Source organism: Oncorhynchus mykiss, chromosome 27 (assembly GCF_057628025.1).
Source record: "Oncorhynchus mykiss isolate SJ-2025 chromosome 27, ASM5762802v1, whole genome shotgun sequence".
Taxonomy (NCBI): domain Eukaryota; kingdom Metazoa; phylum Chordata; class Actinopteri; order Salmoniformes; family Salmonidae; genus Oncorhynchus; species Oncorhynchus mykiss.
In genome coordinates this window covers 30575290-30602726 of record NC_143048.1, presented here as the reverse complement: position 1 = coordinate 30602726, position 27437 = coordinate 30575290, and the positions used below count along the sequence as shown (strand labels likewise).

General features: G+C 43.3%; 1 protein-coding gene across 2 annotated transcripts in view; it reads right to left on the bottom strand.

The window, feature by feature from the left end:
- Positions 1 to 1976: 1976 nt before the first annotated feature.
- Positions 1977 to 27437, bottom strand: part of LOC110507925 (chloride channel protein 2) — a 214799-nt gene continuing 189338 nt past the window's right edge. For both annotated transcript variants that reach the window (XM_036964661.2, XM_036964662.2), the window contains 4 exons: positions 22358 to 22396; positions 17593 to 17697; positions 13268 to 13354; positions 1977 to 7710 (listed from right to left, as the gene is read on the bottom strand). In XM_036964661.2, coding sequence (XP_036820556.1) covers positions 7501 to 7710; positions 13268 to 13354; positions 17593 to 17697; positions 22358 to 22396 — 441 coding nt within the window. In that variant the 3' untranslated portion in view covers positions 1977 to 7500. The remainder of the gene's footprint in view (positions 7711 to 13267; positions 13355 to 17592; positions 17698 to 22357; positions 22397 to 27437) is intronic.

Below are 27437 nucleotides of genomic sequence, written 5' to 3'. Positions count from 1 at the left end.
CCTCCATCAAGGACTAGCACAGGCACCTCCATCAAGGACTAGCACCGGCACCACCACCTCCATCAAGGACTAGCACCGGCACCTCCATCAAGGACTAGCCCCGGCACCACCACCTCCATCAATGACTAGCCCCAGCACTAACACCTCCATCAAGGACTAGCACCAGCACCACCACATCCATCAAGGACTAGCACCGGCACCACCACCTCCATCAAGGACTAGCCCCGGCACTAACACCTCCATCAAGGACTAGCCCCGGCACTAACACCTCCATCAAGGACTAGCCCCGGCACTAACACCTCCATCAAGGACTAGCCTCGGCACTAACACCTCCATCAAGGACTAGCACCGGCACCTCCATCAAGGACTAGCCCCGGCACTAACACCTCCATCAAGGACTAGCACAGGCACCTCCATCAAGGACTAGCACCGGCACCACCACCTCCATCAAGGACTAGCACCGGCACCTCCATCAAGGACTAGCCCCGGCACCACCACCTCCATCGAGGACTGGCACAGGCACCTCCATCAAGGACTAGCACCGGCACCTCCATCAAGGACGAGCACCAGCACTAACACCTCCATCAAGGACTAGCACCGGCACCACCACCTCCATCAAGGACTAGCCCCGGCACCACCACCTCCATCAAGGACTAGCACTGGCACTAACACCTCCATCAAGGACTAGCACCAGCACTAACACCTCCATCAAGGACTAGCACCGGCACCGGCACCTTCATCAAGGACGAGCACCAGCACTAACACCTCCATCAAGGACTAGCACCGGCACCACCACCTCCATCAAGGACTAGCACCGGCACCACCACCTCCATCAAGGACTAGCACCGGCACCACCACCTCCATCAAGGACTAGCACCGGCACCACCACCTCCATCAAGGACTAGCCCCGGCACTAACACCTCCATCAAGGACTAGCCCCGGCACTCCATCAAGCAATACAAACTGTTCTTATGGTATTCAATTACAGAAAATTGGTAAAAAATACAGATTGGGCCATTTTCTCTCCAACATACACTTACTCTCGGTTTCTCTCACACACATACAGACAGACATGAATAATCCAAATCTCTAACAGGATTGGGTAGTGTTTGGTCTCATCTCAGATTGCAGTGTTGACTGTTGGTCAGATTACAGGAATTATAGATTACACTGGGACATAATTCAGAACAAAGGCGTCAGAGACAGGACTGTAATCTCATCTGGAACAGCAGAGACAGGGCAGTTTAAAACACATCCTACTCTACTGCACAGCTGTCTGGAACACAGACACAGATGATAGACTCCACAGGGAGAGAGGTTTATTTTCACACCTGAAGTCCGCCAAGGGATAGAGAAGCCCACTTAATGAATGAACCCATTTAGCTATAATTAAGCATTTATCTGCCCATTTCAGTACAGATGGTATTTCACTCCGAAAAACAGATTTGTTTTTAACAACAAAAACACCCCAGAGGGAAAGAAGGAGAGAGCGATAGAAAAAAAGAGAAAGAAAATAAACAGTTGCTGTTCTACAGATTCTTGGGAGGAGAGGAGGAAGAGAGAAAAAGAGGGGCGAGGGAAAGGAACATTTTAGGATGATCTGTCACGCCCTGACCTTAGAGATCCTTTTTATGTCTCTATTTTGGTTTGGTCAGGGCGTGAGTTGGGGTGGGCATTCTATGTTTTGTGTTCTATGTTTTCTATTTCTTTGTGTTTGGCCGGGTATGGTTCTCAATCAGGGACAGCTGTCTATCGTTGTTTCTGATTGGGAACCATACTTAGGTACCCTTTTTCCCACCTGTGTTTGTGAGAGGTTGATGCTGTTTAGAGCACTTTGCTTTTGAGCTTCACGGTTTGTTTTTGTAGTGTTTAGTGGGGCGTCATTTTGATCATTAAAAGATAATGTACGCTCACAACGCTGCACCTTGGTCCTCTCCTTTGAATAGCCGTGACATGATCAAGACTCCAGACTGCCATTTGTTAAAATCTCTTTATTCATCCCTGATATACAAAACATTGTTTTATTTGTTCTTGTGAAAAATAGCACTGGACTTGTTAAGCTCTGTCTGGTTTGACCCCAATGTGTTTCCGTAATGGGCCTATAACACATCATACAGTCCAGAGTCAGACAGCTACAGTACAAGCAGCAGAATCCAGAAATGGCCTGGGACCAAACAGACATTGTGTGTGTGTGTCATCCCACACACACACACACCATCCTTCTTTCCTTAGGTCTACACACGCACACTTGTGCGTTCATTAGTTTCCCTCTTATACATACATAATGTTTTACAGTTTTCAATTTCTTTACAAAAATAAGGATCTCGCATTCATGTCAAGTCATAGATTAAAATCTGGTTAGAAAGTGAGATGAACAATCGTTATTGCACAAGTTGATTACCTAATCATTAAAATAGAAATAATAAAAAACAAATCACAGATTCTTCTTCTATTTTGATTAACATATTAATAAATATGTACCTGCCCTACTATATCTATCTGGTAGCAAATGAGATGTCATAAAGAAAGGACAGGGAAAATAAGGAGTGACTTCAGAGAAACACAAAATAATGAGAACTAAAGCAAATCAAAAGTGTGTATTTTCACTGGTCCCTTCAGCTAGCTTGGGGAATGACAACGGCGAGTTGCCGTGGTGATTAGGGATAATTGCACACTGCACGGACACATTATCCTCCTCCTCTGTGTGTGTGTACGTCTTTAGTGTGTGTGTGTGTGTGTGTGTGTGTGTGTGTGTGTGTGTGTGTGTGTGTGTGTATGAATGACTACTATCAAATGCAGAGACATGGGTAGACATTACTATCCCTTAAATGTATCACATTCATTTACAGAGAGAACCTATCCTACTCCTGTTACCATGCAGAGGCCTGAGATGATGTAGGCACTTGTGAAATGATGATGTCATACGGACCACAGGGCATTAGAACACCCATGGGTCCTTTAAAAATTCTTTAAACATTCCTTAAATGTTCCTGCTACTTCAGAGAGTGGGTCTCATTCTGCTAGTGTTATAGTTTTACTTGCATTATACAAATGACATATATAACAATGTATAAATGTTGGGGACATGCTGCAAGGCTGGAAAAACATTGAGCATTGGACCTTTTTATAACAATCAGACATGGAAGAGCAATATGCAACAAAAACTAAAAAGGAGTTGCAGGAAGAGCAACTTGATAGATAGCAATGATCATATATTACAGCCATGATATGTTAAATATATTAAATCTGTAAACCTATAGCAAAGTTCTAAATTCACGCCTCCCCAAAAAGCTCTGTCCCCTTTCCCAAAATAAGTCATGAATAAAGCTCATTGTATGAATGCATGATGCCAATCAAACCTAGATCAAAATGAATTCAATGAGAAAAGACAAAATAAAGGAGGATAAAAACAACATATTTAACAAATAGCCATCATCATCATCATCATGACATTGTCAATTAAAATGATATACACAAGAGCATATTTCTCCTCATATTTTCAATCTTTTTCTGGTCATAATTCTAACAATATAAAAACACAGCCTTCAAAGTCACATGCACTCCTTCATGCAAAGCCATGCTGTCACTCAAGGTGTGTGAGTGTCTATCTCTGCATGTGAGGATGGGCATGTCAGTCTGAAGAGGTTAGTGTGTGTCTTTTCTTTTCAGTGGCAGTGAACAAGGCAATAACTCACCACTGAAAATAAAACCTTTTCATGCAATAACACATCCAGGTGGTTGAAATGTCAGTGTGTGTGTGTGTGTACTTTGTTCAATGTGGCACTGAATAAGGCACCTGAATGTGTATAACCAGCCAGATGCACTCAGCTTGCATATGTGAGCAGAAATCTTGACGTCACTGGCAGAAAACAGCAGTAAATCAAAATAACAACAACTGCAGGTGGAAGGAGTGTTTGACACAGGAAGTGACTCTGCTCAGTCCTTTTCAGAGGCATCAGGCCTTTCAGTGCAAACATTGCAAAGAAGAGAGAAAGAAAGACGACACAAAATGACCCCTGCCTGATAATCATCAGAGAGAGAGAGAGCAAGAAAGACGACACAAAATGACCCCTGCCTGATAATCATCAGAGAGCGAGAGAGCAAGAAAGACGACACAAAATGACCCCTGCCTGATAATCATCAGAGAGAGAGCAAGAAAGACGACACAAAATGACCCCTGCCTGATAATCATCAGAGAGCGAGAGAGCGAGAAAGACGACACAAAATGACCCCTGCCTGATAATCATCAGAGAGAGAGAGAGCAAGAAAGACGACACAAAATGACCCCTGCCTGATAATCATCAGAGAGCGAGAGAGCGAGAAAGACGACACAAAATGACCCCTGCCTGATAATCATCAGAGAGCGAGAGAGAACGAAAGACGACACAAAATGACCCCTGCCTGATAATCATCAGAGAGAGAGAGAGCAAGAAAGACGACACAAAATGACCCCTTCCTGAAACTCATCAGAGAGCGAGAGAGCAAGAAAGACGACACAAAATGACTCCTGCCTGATAATCATCAGAGAGCGAGAGAGCAAGAAAGACGTCACAAAATGACCCCTGCCTGATAATCATCAGAGAGCGAGAGCGAAAGAAAGACGACACAAAATGACCCCTGCCTGATAATCATCAGAGAGAGAGAGAGCAAGAAAGACGACACAAAATGACCCCTGCCTGATAATCATCAGAGAGCGAGAGAGCAAGAAAGACGACACAAAATGACCCCTGCCTGATAATCATCAGAGAGAGAGAGAGCAAGAAAGACGACACAAAATGACCCCTGCCTGATAATCATCAGAGGAAGAAAGACGACACAAAATGACCCCTGCCTGATAATCATCAGAGAGAGAGAGAGAGCAAGAAAGACGACACAAAATGACCCCTGCCTGATATTCATCAGAGAGAGAGAGAGCAAGAAAGACGACACAAAATGACCCCTGCCTGATAATCATCAGAGAGAGAGAGAGCAAGAAAGACGACACAAAATGACCCCTGCCTGATAATCATCAGAGAGGAAGAAAGACGACACAAAATGACCCCTGCCTGATATTCATCAGAGAGAGAGAGAGCAAGAAAGACGACACAAAATGACCCCTGCCTGATATTCATCAGAGAGAGAGAGAGCAAGAAAGACGACACAAAATGACCCCTGCCTGATAATCATCAGAGAGAGAGAGAGCAAGAAAGACGACACAAAATGACCCCTGCCTGATATTCATCAGAGAGAGAGAGAGCGAGAAAGACGACACAAAATGACCCCTGCCTGATAATCATCAGAGAGCGAGAGAGCAAGAAAGACGGAAATAAAATGACTAGTGGCCATACTAACAAAATATATATATATTGACCCACAATTCAGTGAGGGAGTGTGTGAGATCTGATTGGAAGCTGCACATTGGGCTTGTGCAGTATGGAGCTTCTATCACCAAGCGAAACGTAATTAAAAGTTAAATACATTCAAATGACTAAGGAAACCATGCAGCACATTAAGCCAGAGACTGTCGTGAGGAAAATACATGAATAAGTAAAAAGCACAGAGGTCAGACTCCTAACCATCTAACTAGACCTTCTCTAGGCTGCTCTATACATCAGTAGGCCTATTGATAAGTCATACTGTAGCAGGAATGGAGTGCTTTGTCATTGGTTATGTATAGAACACTGATCTGTAATGCTGACGGTTTCTTATTGGTCAGTATGCACGGGCTATAGTGTTTGTCATTGGACAGTTAGTTCAGATATCTAGTTTCAGTCAGTTGGCTACCTTACAGCATTAATCAAACTGGCTATATGTGGTCTGGGTCTGACCCTACTCTGATCACCATAGTGTTACTGGACAATAGGCATATACAGCGGGGATGTGAAGTTGGCCAACCAGAAAGCTACCCTGGGTTTGATTGAAGAAAAACACCCTAAAGCAGGAGATTAGATAACTGAAAAGCTTTCATCCTGTCATCTTTCAGCCGTCCATTCACTCTCTCTTCCCACATTCCTTCTTCCTCTCTTCCTCCCTTCCTCCCTAGCCCAACACACTCAGTCAGGGTTATTAAGAGCTATATTTAGAGAAACCCTCTTCTCTTGGAGTGTGCAGACTGGCTCTTATTAAAACCTGTGTGTGTGTGTATGTGTGTGTGCGTGTGTTTGAAGCCGTGCTTTCTTAAAGGAGTTAATAGCACACATGCTTTCACCATTCTACATAATTCCTACATACATACTGTACATCTGTTTGCATAGAGTAGACTATTCTCTCACCCAGACTCACTCACAAATGCAACACAGAAAAAAGTAGAGAGCGAGAGAGAGAGAGAGCGAGAGAGAGAGAGAGAGAGAGAGAGAGAGAGAGAGAGAGAGAACAAGAGGCAGAAAGAAGAGAGACTGCAAGGAACATTAACCAGTCATTTGTCTCGCTGTAGAGAGAGAGAGAGAGAGAGAGAGAGAGAGAGAGAGAGAGAGAGAGAGAGAGAGAGAGAGAGAGGTGAAGATGTCTCCCAATGTGAGACCAGAACAGTATGTGGTTCTTTCTACAGAGGCAAGGACAAAAAATAAAACATAAACATAGCTGTTGCATCGTCCCATACACTGGATAGGTAGAGGGAGATGTGTTGTTTTACTGTGTCAGCCATAGTAGTACAGTACCCCTGGAGATAAGTAGGGTTAGGTGTCTTGCTCAAGGGCACAGACATGTTTCACCCTGTCGGCTCAGGTATTTGAACCAGCAACGTTTCGGTTGCTAGCCCAACTCTCTAACCGCTAGGCTACCTCCATACTTATTTCCAGTTCCAGGTCACTCAACCAGATGGGAACAAAATAGGACAGAGCTGGAATGATAAGATTGAAATGTGTCTGATAAGAAGATTCAAATCACAAAGTAATTAAAGCAGGTGGTTGGTTTCGCTACCTTCTTCGTGTAAATACATACAAACCAAAACGTCCATGCACTCAATACACACACTTACATCTTTACCGGTACACAAGCCTATCTTCTTATCACCATAGAACCGTCTGTATATGGAAGACTGGTCAGAAAGAAATGTTTACAGGTCCACAAAATGAAAACAAACTTTGAACATTTCCTCACCAATACCCAGGTTGCTATAAAAAAGAATAAAAATGCAATACCTTTTATAGTCAAACCACATTCTATACATTTTGTTCTGACCACCTTTGTTAAGCAGTGACACTCCTCTCCCCTCCCTAACACCCAGATTTCTTCTGTTCTGGTTGGGGCGAGAGCAGAGTCCATCCCTCAGCCTCAAGAGTTGAGTAAGTGCAGGGCCCAAAAGCCCACTGGGAGGAGGGGTAAAGGAGAGAGGGATGGAGAGGAAGGTTAGGAGAGGAGGAGGAGAGAACTTTATTTTTCCAGAATTTAGTATTGATCCAAGCCCTGAGGTTGCAGCATCGGTTGTGGTTTTGAGGTGGGGCGGGGGGGGGTCTACGCTCCTCATACTCCTCTACCCTCCAACACACCCGTCACCATCCCATCCCCCTGTCCCCATCCCCCTCACTGGGACTTCTCATCAGAGTCGGAGGCCAGGTGCTCCCGGGGGAGGGACATGGACTTGTGACGGTCCCACAGCTTGTGGAGCTCTGTGGCTTCGTTCTCACTATTGCTGCTGCTGGTGCCGCTGGTGCCGCTGTCCCGGAAACTGGACAGAGGGGGGCGCACCTTCACCCCTTTTACCGCCACAGAACCCTCGATGGCCTTCCGCAGCTACAGGGATAATACAGGAAGAATCAGTCAACAAAGGCCAAGAGACTTGCCCAATCAGACCCCTTGCCTGTACACTGACACTTAGGGACTAAGGGTGACAGTTATGGAGTACAGTCAATTTGGGATTGAAAATAAGTAAGGCTTAGTACCAGAGAGGACAGTTATGGAGTACAGTCAATTTGGGATTGAAAATAAGTAAGGCTTTGTACCAGAGAGGACAGTTATGGAGTACAGTCAATTTGGGATTGAAAATAAGTAAGGCTTTGTACCAGAGAGGACAGTTCAATCTGTACTCCGACAGTGTTAGGGAAGTGTAGACCAAAGCAGAATGGTGAGGTTTAACCATGGCGATATTACAGGGTGATTGCTATGGTGTTTCTAGGTGATACTACAAGGAGTGTGGCTACGCTACTGTACCATGGTAATAAAGTAGACTTGGGCCATATACCATATACCGAGGTATTTGGAAATGGCCATGGGATGGTTATTCAATACCGTCAATATCGTTTAAACTATTTCTTTAAATAAATGTGAATGTTTGTAGCTACTTTAAGTAAATACCTGCAGTCAACTTGTGCAATACATTAAGAGATAAAGTAGATTGAGTTCTTCATTTTACCTGTCACATTATTATGATGCTTACAGTAGTCTCCAGTCACATGTCACGTGGCGTTTGTTTACAAGCACACAGCGACAAAAGACCAGAGCCTTGTGAGTCACTCACTGTGCAGCACGTGCCAGGTAATCAAATCAAATACATTTTTATTTGTCACATGCGCTGAATACAACAGGTGTAGTAGACCTGACAGTGAAATGCTTACTTACAGGCCCTTAAGCAACAATGCAGTTTAAAGAAAAATACCTAAAACAATAAAGAGCAACAGCGAGGCTATATACAGGGGGTACTGGTACAGAGTCAATGTGCGGGAGCACCAGTTAGTCGAGGTAACATGTACATGTAGGTAGAGTTAAAGTGACTATGTTTAGATAATAACAGAAAGTAGCAACGTAAAAGGGGTCAATGCAAATAGTCTGGGTAGCATTTGATTAGATGTTCTTATGGCTTCGGGATAGAAGCTGTTTAGAAGCCTTTGGGACCTAGACTTGACGTTCTGGTACCGCTTGCCGTGTGGTAGCAGAGAGAACAGTCTATGACTAGGGTGGCTGGAGTCTGAACATTTTTAGGGCCTTCCTCTGACACCACCTGGTTGGTATAGAGGTCCTGGGTGGAAGGAAGCTTGGCCCCAGTGATGTATTGGGCCTTACACACTACCATCTGTAGTGCCTTGCGGTCGGAGGCCGAGCAGTTGCCATACCAGGCAGTGATGCAACCATGCTCTCGATGGTGCAGCTGTAGGAGCAGGTTGAGGATCATGGTTGAGGACCCATGCCAAATAGGGGGAATAGGTTTTGTCGTGCCCGCTTCACGACTGTCTTGGTATGCTTGGACCATGTTAGTTTGTTGGTGATGTGGAAACCAAGGAACTTGAAGCTCTCAACCTGCTCCACTACAGCCTTGTACAGCAACAGTGTTAGGGAAGTGTAGTCCACAATCATCTCCTTTGTCTTGTACAAAGGAGATGTACTGTACAATTTAGTACTGTATGGAATTCACAACTAAATGTTTGCCAGCTAGATATCTTAGAACTATTAAGTTAACTGTCTAAAATGTGTTAAATGCTCTGCTTGTGTGCATTTGGTTTGCAAACTAAGTAGCTAGTTAGCTATCTAGCTACGTAGTGAGCTTTTTCCAAAATCAAGCTTCTCTTGGTAAGAGCAGAGAATCCCCTCCTGGATCAAGAGCCTTGCTGTTTAATATTTGTTTTGCGCGTGCAGCAAAAGGTGAAGAGCATTTTTTGTTACTTGTATAACTTAATGAGCTAGGTGGTCTGTCCTGCAAATACTTTAGTTCAGGGACTATAAAATGTTCGCAATGCGCTCGTTAGCATTCTCTATTGGATTTGACATGTACTTGTTAGCATTGCTAACCCATCGGATTATAAAGGCTCAGTGGGGTATTACCGAATATCCCGGCATGGCACAAGGTCGGTATGACAATCAGGTTACTGCCCAAGCCTATAATAAAGTAAAGGCGGACACATTTTATGGTTATGAAACTCAACATTTATTTGACTAAACAATAGCCCTGATCAGATATCATGTCATACACTCCATCCCTCTCCTTCCCCAACAATGACAGATGTCTTGGAAACAGCTGTTTCTAAGCAGAGACACAGGTTGCACACACACCCTCCCTGTGTATCCAGTTATTATTAGGAGGCATAAGGAGAGCTGAATGCAGTAGTACTGTGTGACAGAGACAAGAGGCGGGGAGAGTTGAGACGAGGGGAGGAGACGAGGGGAGGCGAGGCTCATCTCAATGCTGTTTTTGTCTGCTTGTCTAATACCAAATAAAAGGCCTAATTGTCAGCCAGTGGAACAACACTGTGCTTAGCACCAATCTCCCGTTTTACAGCCAATTCACAAAGACAGAGTGCTCCTTTCTGTTTTGTTTGTGGAGAGCGAGAGAGTGAGAGTGAGAGTGAGAGAGAGAGAGTGAGAGAGAGAGAGAGAGAGAGAGAGAAAAAGAGGCAGAAAGAAGAGAGACTGCAAGGAACATTAACCAGTCATTTGTCTCGTTGTCTGTCACCAATTGAAGGGCCGGAAAGAGCCGAGCTCATTAATGCGGACTGTGTGTGATGGTGGTGACAGTTCCCTTTCAGTCAGTCAACTTCGGTACAACATACACTACATGGCCAAAAGTATGTGGACATCCCTTCAAATTAGTGGATTCGGCTATTTCAGCCACACCTGTTGCTGACAGGTGTATAAAACCCAGCACACAGCCATGCAATCTCCATTGACTTTCAACGTGGCACCGTCATAGTATGCCACCTTTCCAACAAGTCAGTTTGTCAAATTTCTGCCCTGCTAGAGCTGCCCAGGTCAACTGTAAGTGCTGTTATTGTGAAGTGGAAACGTCTAGGAGCAACAACGGCTCAGCAGCAAAGTGGTAGGACACACTAACTCACAGAATGTGACCGTTGAAGCTCATAAAAATAATCTGTCCTCACTTGCAACACACTACTGAGTTCCAAACTTTATCTGGAAACAATGTCAGCACAAGAACAGTTGGTCGGGGATTCATGAAATGGGTTTCCATGGCCGAGCAGCCGCACACAAGCCTAAGATCACCATGCGCAATGCCAAGCGTCGGCTTGAGTGGTGTAAAGCTTGTCGCCATTAGACTCTGGAGCAGTGGAAACGCATTCTCTGGAGTGATGAATCATGCTTCACCATTTATTTGGCAGTCCTGACGGACGAATCTGGGTTTGGCGGATGCCAGGAGAACGCTACCTGCCCCAATGCATAGTGCCTTTCTGTAAAGTTTGGTGGAAGAGGAATAATGGTCTGGGGGTGTTTTTCATGGTTTGGGCGAGGCCACCTTAGTTCCAGTGAAGGGGAATGTTAATGCTACAGCATATAATGACATTCAAGACAATTCTGTGCTTCCAACTTTGTGGCAACAGTTTGGGGAAGGCCCTTTCCTGTTTCAGCATGACAATGCCCCCCGTGCACAAGGCGAGATCCATACAGAATTGCCCAATATCAGTGCCCAACCTCACTAATGCTCGCGGCTGAATGGAAGAAAGTGCCCGCAGCAATGTTCCAACATCTAGTGGAAAGCCTTCCCAGAAGAGTGGGGCAGCAGGTAGCCTAGTGTTTGGAGCGTTGGACCAGTAACCGAAAGGTTGCTGGATTGAATCCCTGAGCTGACAAGGTAAAAAATATGTTGTTTGGCCCTGAACAAGATAGTTAACCCACTGTTCCCCAGTAAACTGTCATTGCCTAGTTAAATAAAGGTTACATTTAAAACAATTACATAATTGAGGGGAGGCTGGATTGGGGGGACCAACTCCATATTAATGCCCGTGATTTTGGAATGAGATGTTGACGAGCCGGTGTCCACATACTTTTGTAGTGTACCATGAGGGGAGTTGCACTCTCATGACCTCCGTTGAAGTAACTAAAATCACGGCTAACAAGGCCAATGAAATCCGTTGGGGTCGGATGGGGCTGGATTCCATTTCTCCACAGTATGTTGTTCCGAAATTAACTGACTGAAAGCTTATGTAACGTTATGATCAAGGTACCCTCAAAAGGTACCCTTCTGGTGTGAGCGGCTGCGCACTTCCTCCAAGGACTGCTGCGTAGCATAAATGCCATGTCGCGCAGAGACTCAAGAGATTGAACTTCACTGAGTTTGCACTATATGGATATTTTTTTCTGTGAACAAATCAACATTATATCAGCCCCTTTTCAACGCAACAAACCAAACAAATCTAACTCTGCAAGATTGAGTCTGTGATTTTGTTGTAGGCAGAGACCGAACGCAACGGAGTAGAATTCTTTTGGCAGCGGTAGCCCACTAGCAGATTTTCACCCCCCGCTAGTGAATGCGCGTTTTTGTTCATATCAGAGCCGCGCGTGTGCGCATTTGTTGACATTCTTTGCTAGTTAGCGAGTTATTAGACGATTTTTATAGGTCAGCAATGGGGAATTACTGCTTCCCACAAGAGCACATTTAAAGCGGTCTTTAAATAAACAGTCAGGTAAAAAGGGGCAGTGTTATATTTAGAGACAGGCTTGAATATGCAAATAAGCCAATAGGCAGAGGGGTTAAAGTATGGTAATAATAATTCATTGTTTTTTGTAAAGTGTTTTTTTTGCATCATATAACACAATACAATGAAATGTACAGTCACCTATTTGGCCCATGGTGTTACAGGCCAACTAAAAAATAATGAATTAATGTCAAGCCCTTCATAATGTAAAAAAGTTTTTAGAAGTCTCATGCAATGTAGGTCTGCATTGAACACCACATATAGGCTACTGTAGGCTATATCATAGAAATCAAAAGCTATTTCCATATGATAATGCTATGTGATTTGCTCCATTGGTTCTGTTGGTAGGCCTACACTATGCTCAAATAGCCACAGTATCTTATTGGCTACTGTCTAAAACTGTAAGGGTACAGCCTCAGTGTTCACTGTAAATGTGCGCCAGAAGATGCACAAAATTCTCACACTGTTCAAGTTTCCGTTCACAAGATCTAAAATTTGCTCAGTGACCCCAAACATTTGAAGGAACATTGGTTATCACCATAACTACTGTTCCCTGAAGGAGGGAAACAAGGTACAACACCTATTTGGCCCCACAACATGCGTTCCTGGGCTCGGTGAAGAGCCGTATTAAATTGAAGGAATAAATCCGAGCCTCACACTTATCACCAGCGAGGCGCGGATTTCATTGTCCTTGTCAGGCCTGATTTTACTTCCTTTAACCGAAGTCTCAAGAGTGCGACCCCCCCCCCCTCCTTCAGGGAACAGTAGTTATAGTCATAATGTTAGGTTATGCAGATGATTGTGACAGTGAGGAAGATGATGATGATGGACATTGTTATGATGATGTTGACTGTCATGATGCTGTAAGTGATGATAATGATGGGACAGTGTCATGTTGATGTGGTCAACTCCAGGTGATCCGTGTCACTCACCTCTTTGAGGGACACCACTCCAATGAGTCGTCCGATGCTGGTGACATAGGCATGGTCCAACCCAAGCAGAGAGAAGATGGTGTGGGTCTGGGGACAAAAGAACAACACACTTAGAACCAATATTTAGAACACTCAGAACCAACAGCTTAAAAATGTTTGAATCAACATTTAGAACCAACATCTAGAACACTTGGAACAAACACCTTAAACTGCTAGAACACAACCAACCATAGATTCCCTTTTGACATTCCTCTGGAGACATAGCCTCCTGTGAAAATCTTTGAGCAGCTATTAAACTAACGCAGTTAGTGCATTAGAACAGTCACCTTAGTGGTCATTGGAGAGCTGCATGGTGTGCAGGGTCCTTCCTCATTCAACTAATGAAGTAATCAGCAAGTAATCAAAAGGAATCACGTTGATTAGTGTAATCAGGTGTTTGAGCACCACTGAGCTAGATTGTTGTGAAAGGTACAACATCCCTACTGATACTATAAACTGCTAGAACGTCAAGTGAACCACACATACAGCAGCTTGAGCCTAAACCCAAATCACCGGGAATAGAACTACCTTATTGTCATTTAAATATTTAATGCAATGGGAGTTTTCCATTACAATGTACCAGGAAACAAACAACACAAACATACAGTAGCATGGAATACACATCCCCCAGACTGACACGCACGCACGCACGCACGCACACACACACACACACACACACACACACACACAGGACAACATCTGAATTGATGCAAAAATACTAAATAGAAAGAGGAGTTTATAAGAATGTGCACCACAGTTGAATGTAGTGGAGTAAAAGTTGTCAAAAATATAAATTAGTAAAGTAAAGTACAGATACCTAAAAAAAACAACTTAAGTACTTTATACCAATTACTAGTTTGATGGTTATACTACCATTAATTATCCCATTGACAATCACCCTTATTAGCAAACTTATTTCATTTCAAACTTAACATTTGTCTAGTATAGGCTACTTATCGTAATGAACGACATCAGCAAAATGCCTGCGATAAGTGATCGAGATGGTCGGTTTTGGTTTATCGTCCCAGCTCTAGAGCATGCGCACATGCACACACTAATATGTGGAGGGAGACTGTATGTGGTATTGGGTGTTGGCAGTGTGCGGTGAGGAAGGTTGAGAGAGGGGAGAGCTTGATGGATTGGTACAGAATCACACTCTTAAATGTTTTAACAGCAGGCACACAGAGCAGGGAGGTGAGGATGGGAGAAGAGAGGAAAAGAGGGGGTGGGGCATTTTTTTATTTTATTTGATTTATTTCACCTTTATTTAACCAGGTAGGCTAGTTGAGAACAAGTTCTCATTTACAACTGCGACCTGGCCAAGATAAAGCATAGCAATTCAACACATACAACAACACAGAGTTACACATGGAATAAACAAAACATAGTCAATAATACAGTAGAACAAAATAAAACAAAAAGTCTATATACAGTGAGTGCAATAAATAGGCCATGGTGGCAAAGTAATTACAATATAGCAATTAAACACTGGCATGGTAGATGTGCAGAAGATGAATGTGCAAGTAGAGATACTGGGGTGCAAAGGAGCAAGAAAAATAAATACTGTATGGGGATGAGGTAGTTGGATGGGCTATGTACAGGTGCAGTGATCTGTGAGCTGCTCTGACAGTTGGTGAGGGAGATATGAGTCTCCAGCTTCAGAGATTTTTGCAGTTTGTTCCAGTCATTGGCAACAGAGAACTGCAAGTAAAGATGACCAAAGGAGGAATTGGCTTTGGGGGTGACCAGTGAGATATACCTGACGGAACGCGTGCTACGAGTGGGTGCTGCTATGGTGACCAATGAGCTAAGATAAGGCGGGGCTTTACCTAGCAGAGACTTGTAGATAACCTGTAGCCAGTGGGTTTGGCGATGCGCATGAAGCGAGGGCCAACCAACGAGAGTGTACAGGTCGCAATGGTGGGTAGTGTATGGGGCTTTGGTGACAAAACGGATGGCACTGTGATAGACTGCATCCAGTTTGTTGAGTAGAGTGTTGGAGGCTATTTTATAGATGACATCACCGAAGTCGAGGATCGGTAGGATGGTCAGTTTTACGAGGGTATGTTTGGCAGCATGAGTGAAGGATGCTTTGTTGCGATATAGGAAGCCAGTTATAGATTTAATTTTGGATTGGAGATGCTTAATGTGCAAATTTCTGTTTGAAAAAGCTAGTCTTAGCTTTCCTAACTGCCTGTGTATATTTGTTCCTAACTTCCCTGAAAAGTTGCATATCACGGGCTATTCGATGCTAATGCAGAACGCCACAGGATGTTTTTGTGCTTGTCAAGGGCAGACAGGTCTGCAGTGAACCAAGGACTATATCTATTCCTAGTTCTACATTTTTTGAATGGGGCATGCTTATTTAAGATGGTGAGGAAGGCACTTTTAAAGTATAGACAGGCATCACCTACTGACGGGATGAGGTCAATGTCATTCCAGGAACAATGGTTTCTGTCAGCCACAATGGTGGTCATGACGATAGATGGAACATGAAAATGTATGTCATTTTTGTTTTGTTATTAAAGATTAATAGATGACGTTATTACGAAAACATTGTAACGTCAACAGTTTACCTAGTGTTTGTTTGATGTTTATACATTGTACGTTGTATGGAAAATGTCCAAATCAAAGAGAATGTTTTGGTAAAGATGAAATGTGAAGTTAGTTGTCTAAAATTGGATTTGAGTAAAATCTAGACCATGCCTCTTAACTAGGTACGCCCAGAGAATTGCCCTAAAGGCGGTTACGCCCACTTCTGACACGAGGGTATAAAACCTGTGAGTAAAGAATTTACAGAGGAGACTACGTGACCCAAGATACAGCCAAGGTCTAAAAAGTCAATGAACCCAGAACGCAACACAAGTTTGAAGACAAATAAATATTTTTCTACCCAAGCTACGGATGAGTAGCTGTGTCTAAGCGGGTGAATTCAAGCCGGACCCCCTTAGCATCCAATCCCAGCGAATCGTGGTATCTAAATGGTTTCATTCCTATGCTGTGAGCTCTGAGCTACAGATCTGTCTGTCCTCAGAAGACCCCTTCCAGAGCAAGGGTGAGGGAACAGACTCCTAAGCCAAAAGGACACTGACATTGTGAGGACGACCAGAAAGGTGCGCCCGGAGAAGTGTGTCATCGAGCAGCCTGAACGGTCCCCTGAACGGTCCACACAGAGAATCCTCTGAGATCTTCCCCACGTAATTACATCATTATATTCTGACCAATAAGAGCGGCAGTTTGGGGCAAGGCTAGGGTTAGAATAGCATAGCTGACAAATTCACCCAAATGTATATTTCTCTCGTGTACTTTATTTTTCCTCTCTCTCTTTGAAATCCCCATTTTGGGTAACACGCACCATAGTGTGTTGGCCCGTTTTACTAAGTTCTAATCAATAGCCTATAATGTGTTTTGTCTATGTGTATCTTTTATCATCATTTTAGCTTTCTAGTAAATAAATATTCAACTAAGATTGGTGTGGTACAAACTTATTGGTGAGACCCGGGTCCGTGCAGATTCACGGGCTATACGACGTTCAGAACGAGATTGTAGAGGTAACTGGTTAATTAGCTGCTGTTGTAAAATCGATATTCTGATATTCTTTGAGTTAATTTGGGAAATAGAAACTCAATAAAAACTAGTTTTCCCATGGTGCCCCAGGTTAATGAGTTAATAATTGGTTAACAGGTTAATGAGTTAATAATTGGTTAACAGGTTAATGAGTTAATAATTGCTTGATTCAGTTAATCACACAATTAGAAACTTTTAATCATTCGATGAGCAACAGTCGTCACATTAACTAATACAACGTCACGACAGGGGCAATCAATTCACATGGTATCGAGGGCACAGCTGGGGGCAGAGGGAGGTCTATAGCAAGCGGCAACAGTGAGAGACTTGTTTCTGGAAAGGTGAATTTTTAGAAGTAGAAGCTTGAATTTTTGGGTACAGACTTGGATAGTAATACAGAACTCTGCAGGCTATATTTGCAATAGATTGCAACACCGCCCCCTATGGCAGTTCTATCTTGACGGAAAATGCTATAGTTAGCGATGGAGATTTCAAGGTTTTGGTGGTTTTCCTAAGCCAGGATTCAGAGACGACTAAGACCGGGTTGGCAGAGTGTGCTAAAGCAGTGAGTAAAACAAACTTAGGGAGTGGGCTTCTAATGTTAACATGCATGAAACCAAATAAACCATTATAAACCATTATGAATGGAGGACATTATGGAGGACACAGTCAAAAGGGGGTTATACTGAGCAGCATAATTAACAGACAGACAGACAGACCTTATGTAGTGAGGTGCGCTCCACCAGTTGGAAGGGGGCAGGGTCGATCTTGCAGTTGTCAAAGTTCACCTGCTCGTCAAGCTGGTTCTCCTCCCACTCTGCAATCTGCAGACCCAATGAAGAGGAGAGTGGAGAGAAACATTATGGAAGTACTCAAACCCTATTATACACATAGAATACTTAAATGGTCTTTACATCCATGGTGATAAAATAACAGATATGGCAATTAATTCAGTAAGGCATTCATTAATATTTCCTTTTTAATGCCTTAAACTCCAGTGATTGTTAACAATATGGGCTTCATCAAATGTAAATGCTAATAGCTTAGCAAATATGAGTGATATGCAACATAAGCATGGTATCAGTTGAAAGGGTAGCACATGAGATTAATATGATTATAGATTATTGAATAATGTTCAGAACAAAGGTGAGAATAAAACAGTTAAAGCCCTTATCAGTGGAAACATTTCAGACTATTTCAATTGACGTACCACCAAGCATTCTAGCTTTAATCTAAAATCCAATAGATCCTAATAGCAACCAAATCACTTTGCAAACCCCAACACTAATCTCAATCCCTATCCTACCCCATTCATTAGACAATATGTATATGTATATATATATATACACACTACCGGTCAACATTTTTTTCTTTATTTGTACTATTTTCTACATTGTAGAATAATAGTGAAGGCATCAAAACAATGAAATAACACATACAGAACTTTGTAGCAAGCAAAAAAGTGTTAAACAAATCAAAATACACTACTGTTCAAAAGTTCGGGGTCACTTAGAAATGTTCTTGTTTTTTAAAGAAAAGCACATTTTTGTCCATTAAAATAACATAACAAATTGATCAGAAATACAGTGTAGACATTGTTAGTGTTGTAAATGACTATTGTAGCTGGAAACGGCCATTTTTTTAAATGGAACATCTTCTAATAGCCACCCTTTTCCTTGATGACAGCTTTGCACACTCTTGGCATTCTCTCAACCAGCTTCATGCGGAATGTTTTTCCAACAGTCTTGAAGGAGTTCCCACATATGCTGAGCACTTGTTGGCTGCTTTTCCTTCACTCTGTGGTCTGACTCATCCCAAACCATCTCAATTTGGTTGAGGTCGGGGAATTGTGGAGGCCAGGTCATCTGATGCAGCACTCCATCACTCTTCTTCTTGGTAAAATAGCCCTTACACAGGCTGGAGGTCTGTTGGGTCACTGTCCAGCTAAAAAATAAATGATAGTCCCACTAAGCCCAAACCAGATGGGATGGTGTATCGCTGCATAATGCTGTGGTAGCCTTTCTGGTTAATTGTTCTTTGAATTCTAAACAAATCACAGACAGTGTCACCAGCAAAGAACCCCCACACCATAAAATCTCCTCCTCCATGGTTTACGGTGGGAAATACACATCATCCGTTCACCCACACCGCATCTCAGAAAGTCACAGCGATTGGAACCAAAAATCTCCAATTTGGACTCTAGCTAGACCAAAGGACAAATTTCAACCGGTCTAATGTCCATTGCTTGTATTTCTTGGCCCAAGCAAGTCTCTTCTTCTAATTGGTGTCCTTTAGTAGAGGTTTCTTTGCAGATATTCGACCATGAAGGCCTGATAAACACAGTCTCCTGTGAATAGTTGATGTTGAGTCTGGTAGCTTTAATGAACGTATCCTCTGCAGCAGAGGTAACTCTGGGTCTTCCATTGCTGTGGCCGTCCTCATGAGAGCCAGTTTCATCATAGTGCTTGATGGTTTTTGCGACTGCACTTGAAGAAACTTTCAAATTTCAAGAACTTTGAAAGTTTCTTCAAGTTTCTTCAAGTGCAGTCGCAAAAACCATCAAGCGCTATGATGAAACTGTCTTAAATTAATGATGGAATGTCATTTCTCTTTGCTTATTTGAGCTGTTCTTGCCATAATATGGACTTGGTCTTTACCAAATAGGGCTATCTTCTGTATACCCCTTTACCTTGTCACAACACAATTGATTGGCTGAAATGCAATAAGAAGGAAAGAAATTCCACAAATGAACTTTTAAGAAGGCACACCTATTAATTGAAATGCATTCCAAGTGACTACCTCATGAAGCTGGTTGAGAGAATGCCAAGAATGTGCAAAGCTGTCATCAATGCAAAGGGTGGCTACTTTGAAGAATCTCAAATCTCAAATCTATTTTGATTTGTTTAACACTTTTTTGGTATATACACTGCTCAAAAAAATAAAGGGAACACTAAAATAACATCCTAGATCTGAATGAATGAAATATTCTTATTAAATACTATTTTCTTTACATAGTTGAATGTGCACACAACAATTATCAACAACAATTATCAATGGAAATCACATTTATCAACCCATGGAGGTCTGGATTTGGAGTCACACTCAAAATTAAAGTGGAAAACCACACTACAGGCTGATCCAACTTTGATGTAATGTCCTTAAAACAAGTCAAAATGAGGCTCAGTAGTGTGTGTGGCCTCCACGTGCCTGTATGACCTCCCTACAACGCCTGGGCATGCTCCTGATGAGGTGGCGGATGGTCTCCTGAGGGATCTCCTCCCAGACCTGGACTAAAGCATCCGCCAACTCCTGGACAGTCTGTGGTGCAACGTGGCGTTGGTGGATGGAGCGAGACATGATGTCCCAGATGTGCTCAATTGGATTCAGGTCTGGGGAACGGGCGGGCCAGTCCATAGCATCAATGCCTTCCTCTTGCAGGAACTGCTGACACACTCCAGCCACATGAGGTCTAGCATTGTCTTGCATTAGGAGGAAGCCAGGGCCAACCACACCAGCATATGGTCTCACAAGGGGTCTGAGGATCTCATCTCGGTACCTAATGGCAGTCAGGCTACCTCCTGGCAAGCACAAGAAATGCCACCCCACACCATGACTGACCCACCGCCAAACCGGTCATGCTGGAGGATCATTTTGCAGGTAGCAGAACGTTCTCCACGGCGTCTCCAGACTCTGTCACGTCTGTCACATGTGCTCAGTGTGAACCTGCTTTCATCTGTGAAGAGCACAGGGCGCCAGTGGCGAATTTGCCAATCTTGGTGTTCTCTGGCAAATGCCAAACGTCCTGCACGGTGTTCGGCTGTAAGCACAACCCCCACCTGTGGACGTCGGGCCCTCATACCACCCTCACGGAGTCGGTTTCTGACCGTTTGAGCAGACACATGCACATTTGTGGCCTGCTGGAGGTCATTTTGCAGGGCTCTGGCAGTGCTCCTCCTTGCACAAAGGCGGAGGTAGCGGTCCTGCTGCTGGGTTGTTGCCCTCCTACGGCCTCCTCCACATCTCCTGATGTACTGGCCAATCTCCTGGTAGCACCTCCATGCTCTGGACACTACGCTGACAGACACAGCAAACATCAGACACAGCAAACCTTCTTGCCATAGCTCGCATTGATGTGCCATCCTGGATGAGCTTCACTACCTGAGCCACTTGTGTGGGTTGTAGATTCCGAATCATGCTACCACTAGAGTGAAAGCACCCTCAGCATTCAAAAGTGACCAAAACATCAGCCAGGAAGCATAGGAACTGAGAAGTGGTCTGTGGTCACCACCTGCAGAACCACTCCTTCATTGGGGGTGTCTTGCTAATTGCCTATAATTTCCACCTGTTGTCTATTCCATTTGCACAACAGCATGTGAAATTTATTGTCAATCAGTGTTGCTTCCTAAGTGGACAGTTAGATGTCACAGAAGTGTGATTGACTTGGAGTTACATTGTGTTGTTTAAGTGTTCCCTTTATTTTTTTGAGCAGTGTATATATATATATATATATATATATATATATATATATATATATATATATATATATATATATATATATATATATATATATATAGACATATTTGTGTTTTAGACAGAGCTTCGGGGCACCATATTTATTCGCCGTATACACACACAGAGTCCCTCCCCAATAAATTGTTCTGAAGTGTCAGTCCTATATATATAGATATAAGAAAGATCAGGAAACAATTTATTATTAATATGTATTTAACCCCTTATTTTTGGCACTAAAGAGTCTCCATATATACTTCCATAAGGTTTTTCAACTGGTACTGGGGGACCTTCACACAAGTCGTGTGAGCCCTGTGGGTGTCCAAGAGCAAAACAACATGTACATGTTCGTGAAAGTCTCACCTTTCCACAGAGGGGTATTAGTGTGTAGCCCAAAATGTTTGGACACTACAGACAGAAGTTGGCAGATCGGCTGTACCGACTACCGACGAGTCACAAGGCGCTTGTGGAGTCGAAGAGTCTCCTCTTTCCATAGAGGGGTCATATCGTTCGGACGCTACAGACAATTATGTGAGAAGACCAATTTTCGGATGTCTCATGGTCTGACAAACACCGCTCTAGCTCTGTCACCTTTCACCGCTGATGCGGAAGTGCGAGATAGGCGAATGCAGTGGATTGACACACATCCAATGCAAAAAAAAAAAAACGTCAATTTTTATGTGGATTTTTGTATTATGTTAATTAGATATCCACTGGGGCGCGGCCATCGACCTTAGAGGGTAGAGGCTAGGTTGTTGCCTGTTTTATTTGGCTACACAGTGCCTGGCTGTGGTCTCTGGTGCAGAGATAATAGATGCCCATAGAGTTTCCAGCTTTGATAAAGCTCTTCATACACAGTGACTTATTATTCCCCTGATAACCAATCAATACACCGTAGCATAGACATAGACAGCACTGATACATCCTGAGAGAAAAGGGAGAAAGAGGGAGAGAAAGTGTGTTGTAGGGTCTCACCTCTCTGATGGTCATGTCATCATCCACATCAAAGTCATCCTGAGAGGAGAGGGACAGGAAACAGATCAACACACTTACACTGCAAACACACACCAAAAATACTTGTATGCACGGCCGCACACAAACACTACAGACAAGTACAACGTCTAAATGACAGTAAATAACTTAAGATACAAACCCAATGACACACAGTACACTCATACCACAAAGAAAACACTTGTCCATGTCGTGGCCACATAGCGGTCAAACTGAACACAGTTACAAAACGAAAAGGCAGATGGAGAGATGTGACAAGAGAGACTAAATTAATAACTACACAGATGACCATGGTGGGGGTTGAAAATGTACTTGAAACAGATGAGGATAATAATGGTTTGCATTCATAAACAGTGCTTTTCACAAGGTCTCATTCATAAACAGTGCTTTTCACAAGGTCTCATTCATAAACAGTGCTTTTCACAAGGTCTCATTCATAAACAGTGCTTTTCACAAGGTCTCATTCATAAACAGTGCTTTTCACAAGGTCTCATTCATAAACAGTGCTTTTCACAAGGTCTCATTCATAAACAGTGCTTTTCACAAGGTCTCATTAATAAACAGTGCTTTTCACAAGGTCTCATTCATAAACAGTGCTTTTCACAAGGTCTCATTCATAAACAGTGCTTTTCACAAGGTCTCATTCATAAACAGTGCTTTTCACAAGGTCTCATTCATAAACAGTGCTTTTCACAAGGTCTCATTCATAAACAGTGCTTTTCACAAGGTCTCATTCATAAACAGTGCTTTTCACAAGGTCTCAAAGTACAGATGGGATGATTGGCACTGAAGGATTTGACCATGGACTGATGATGGCCACAGTTTGGATATGTGCCGGGCGGGCCTGAAAACCTGAGAGAGTTCTACAGTGCTGAGTGGTACTTTAGTGTGTGTGTGGGTCAATGTCAAAAGGTGTGTGTAGAGCCCAATTTGGACAGGAAACTTTTTCTGGGGGAGCTCAGGTTATATAATTAACAAAATCACCACATCCATAATTTTCGTCCTGTCCGTAATTTTCTGCCACGTCAGTAATTTTTGTTAGGCAGGAAGATTATTAAGCTCCTAGGTGGCGCAGTGGTCTAAGCCACTGCATCTCCATACAGCCTGGTTCAAATCCAGGCTGCATCACATCTGGCTGTGATTGGGAGTAATAGGGTAATGTACAATTGGGGTAGGCTGTCATGGTAAATAAGAATTTGTTCTTAACTGACTTGCCTAGTTAAATAAATACAAATATTATCCCAAAAACCTACTGTTTTCCGGGAAACTCCCAGGTCCAGTCCCGTGCGATTCGTCATCCCTGTGTTTTGAGGGATATTACAGAGTTTAACAGGTGCTGCACCCAGTTTGGGTTAGAACATGGGAACAAATTAAGTGCTATGCATGTAGCATACAGATGAATGACCCGTTTTGTCACATATCAACTTTCCTAGAGCCATACTTCTCTTTTCAAAGATGACGTGGACAATATTGTGCCGATGATTTGCCAAATATGTCAGTTAATTAAATGTCTGCGTAGGTTACAGTTTATGGTTCTTATTGATATGCATTATTAGTTTGACTTTCTCCGAACTGAAGGACAATATTAGGCTATCCCTGGACATCATAACTGAAGGCCATCAGGCCAATATTAGGCTATCCCTGGACATCATAACTGAAAGCCATCAGGCCAATATTAGGCTATCCCTGGACATCATAACTGAAGGCATCAGGCCAATATTAGGCTATTCCTGGACATCATAACTGAAGGCCATCATTCCAATATGAGGCTATCCCTGGACATTATAACTGAAGGCCATCAGGCCAATATTAGGCTATCCCTGGACATCATAACTGAAGGCCATCATTCCAATATGAGGCTATCCCTGGACATTATAACTGAAGGCCATCAGGCCAATATTAGGCTATCCCTGGACATCATAACTGAAGGCCATCATTCCAATATGAGGCTATCCCTGGACATCATAACTGAAGGCCATCAGGCCAATATTAGGCTATCCCTGGACATCATAACTGAAGGCCATCATTCCAATATGAGGCTATCCCTGGACATCATAACTAAAGGCCATCAGGCCAATATTAGGCTATCCCTGGACATCATAACTGAAGGCCATCATTCCAATATGAGGCTATCCCTGGACATCATAACTGAAGGCCATCAGGCCAATATTATGCTATCCCTGGACATCATAACTGAAGGCCATCATTCCAATATTAGGCTATCCCTGGACATCATAACTGAAGGCCATCAGGCCAATATTAGGCTATCCCTGGACATCATAACTGAAAGCCATCAGGCCAATATTAGGCTATCCCTGGACATCATAACTGAAAGCCATCAGGCCAATATTAGGATATCCCTGGACATCATAACTGAAGGCATCAGGCCAATATTAGGCTATCCCTGGACATCATAACTGAAAGCCACCAGGCCAATATTAGGCTATCCCTGGACATCATAACTGAAAGCCACCAGGCCAATATTAGGCTATCCCTGGACATCATAACTGAAGGCCATCAGGCCAATATTAGGCTATCCCTGGACATCATAACTGAAGGCCATCAGGCCAATATTAGGCTATCCCTGGACATCATAACTGAAGGCCATCATTCCAATATGAGGCTATCCCTGGACATCATAACTGAAGGCCATCATTCCAATATGAGGCTATCCCTGGACATCATAACTGAAGGCCATCAGGCCAATATTAGGCTATCCCTGGACATCATAACTGAAGGCCATCAGGCCAATATTAGGCTATCCCTGGACATAGGAAGTATCTTCACGCCTAAAAGAACCTCCAGGCTTCCGTCAAAACAGTCAATTTTGAATGAGGAAGAAAATTATTACAGGGGCAGTTTGGCCATACCTATCCCGTCTTCAAATTTCTAGTGGAAAAATGGACATGCTGGGGTAGTAATTACATAACCGATGTTCTACAGCACATGTTTCAAACTCATTCCACGGGGGGGGGGGGGGGGCGAGTGTTTGTGAGTTTTTGCCTCACCCTTGTACTCAATTGATGATTTAAACGAAAGGAAAAAACAGACACTCTGCCCTCCGTGGAATGAGTTTGACACCCCTGTTCTATAGTAATACTAGTCCCGTGAGAATAGGGCTTATGTGTGACTTTAGTGTAAAAGGGTGTGTGTGTGTGTGTGTGTGTGTGTGTGTTTATTAATTTCTCTCCGTCTACCTCCACACCTGATCCCTCTCCCAGCCTCAGGCCCTAGGGGGTGATGGGAGCCCTGAGCTCATTTATCCACCCGCCTGCAGTGGCTGACCTACCTGTAACCCTGGCAACAGTTGCTGTGGGGCCCGGCTGGTCAAGGTGACCTCCCTACTGTAGAATTATAGAACCAGAACCAGAAGCCAGATGTGTCTGGAGTTGACAACACCATCACCACTGACACCAACATGGACTGACAGTCTGCTAGCACTGCATTTTACAGTCCTGTTTCCACCAGTTTTTACCTGCTACTTACTCCCATGAGGTCAATGGGTACTTTTCTGGTACACATTTAGCAGAATTGAACACATTGGTTACTACCATTACTTTCTAAGTAGATACATATGGTACATTCAAATAAAAGTGCTGCTGTCAAACCTGTACACCTCTCCAAAATCAGGACACTGCACAGATGAAAGAGGTGTGTGTGTGTGTGTGTGTGTGTGTGTGTGTGTGTGTGTGTAGAAGAATCAGTATAATACAGAGATGTAGTTGTTTGATATAGAACATCTACCACCTGCATGTGGTGGAAGTGAGTGTTTTTGGGAGAGAGACAGAGCAGGGGATGCTGGCCCATGTTGCTGGTCCATGTGGACTCCAATGCTTCCCACAATTGTGTCAAGTTCACTGGATGTCCTTTGGGTGGTAGACCATTCTTGATACACACAGGAAACTGTTGAGCGTGAAAACCCAGCAGCGTTGCAGTTCTTGACACATTCAAACCGGTGCCTCTGGCACCGACTACCATACCCCGTTCAAAGGCACTTAAATCTTTTGACTTCACACATACACAATCTATGTCTCAATTGTCTCAAGAATTAAAAATCTCCATTGTCTCCTCCACTTCATCTACACTGATTGAAGTGGATTTAACAGGTGACATCTCTCTTCCTTCATCTTGATCTATCTATTGATTTATATTTCTGCATCTGTGTGTCTCTCTTAATCTAATCGAAGTGTGCTGCTCCTTCTCTTAGTGTCTTGACCCCAGTGTTGGTCCACTGCAATCCAGACATCAAACTACTCAACAAGCTTAAATTCAGGGCCAGCACAGAATATAACAAACATACACACACACTCGCTGACAATGCCATTCCCAGTGTGATTCTAAAGGCGGAGAATAAATCTGGACAAACACAACGTCCATTAATAAGGCATGAAACCGCTCAGTGACGTGTTGTCTGGTCTACTCTCGTTAAGAGGAAAGAGAGAAAGAATGAGAAAACACTGAGCTCTGAAAGGCCAGGATCATTTCTCTGGGATGGAATACTCAAGTAATTTACCCTGCATCAATATTTCACACTGGATACAGAGAGGGAAGGCAGGAAGGAAGGTAGACCGGAGGGGGAAGGAGGAGGAGGTGGGAAAAAAGGAGGATCAGGTAGGGAAAGGATGAAAAGGGAAGGGTAAGAAAGAGAGAAATAGTGACGCAGAGAGGTAGATAAAAAGAGGGGAAATGAGAGTAATTTGGAGAGAGAAGGGGGCTGTGACCTACAGCTCAGGGGGAGAAAGAGAAGTAATAACTTCATTTCTTTAAGATGCGGGGGTGTACTGTAGTGTCGTCGGAAGTCTTGGGTAAATATTTTAATACATTTGTTTGTTCATATTTATGTTTAGGGCCTGTGTGGCCAAATGGATTCTGAGTAACCACACACTCCCTCTGAATACTAATATCTATAATCAACACTAACAAACACCCTAGCATAAACACACACATACATACACACCTAGAGGGTAGTTGTGCCTAATTAGCTCATCAAAGCTTTATAATTACTAATGTCTCTACATCACCAAAATATTCAGGGCATCAATTT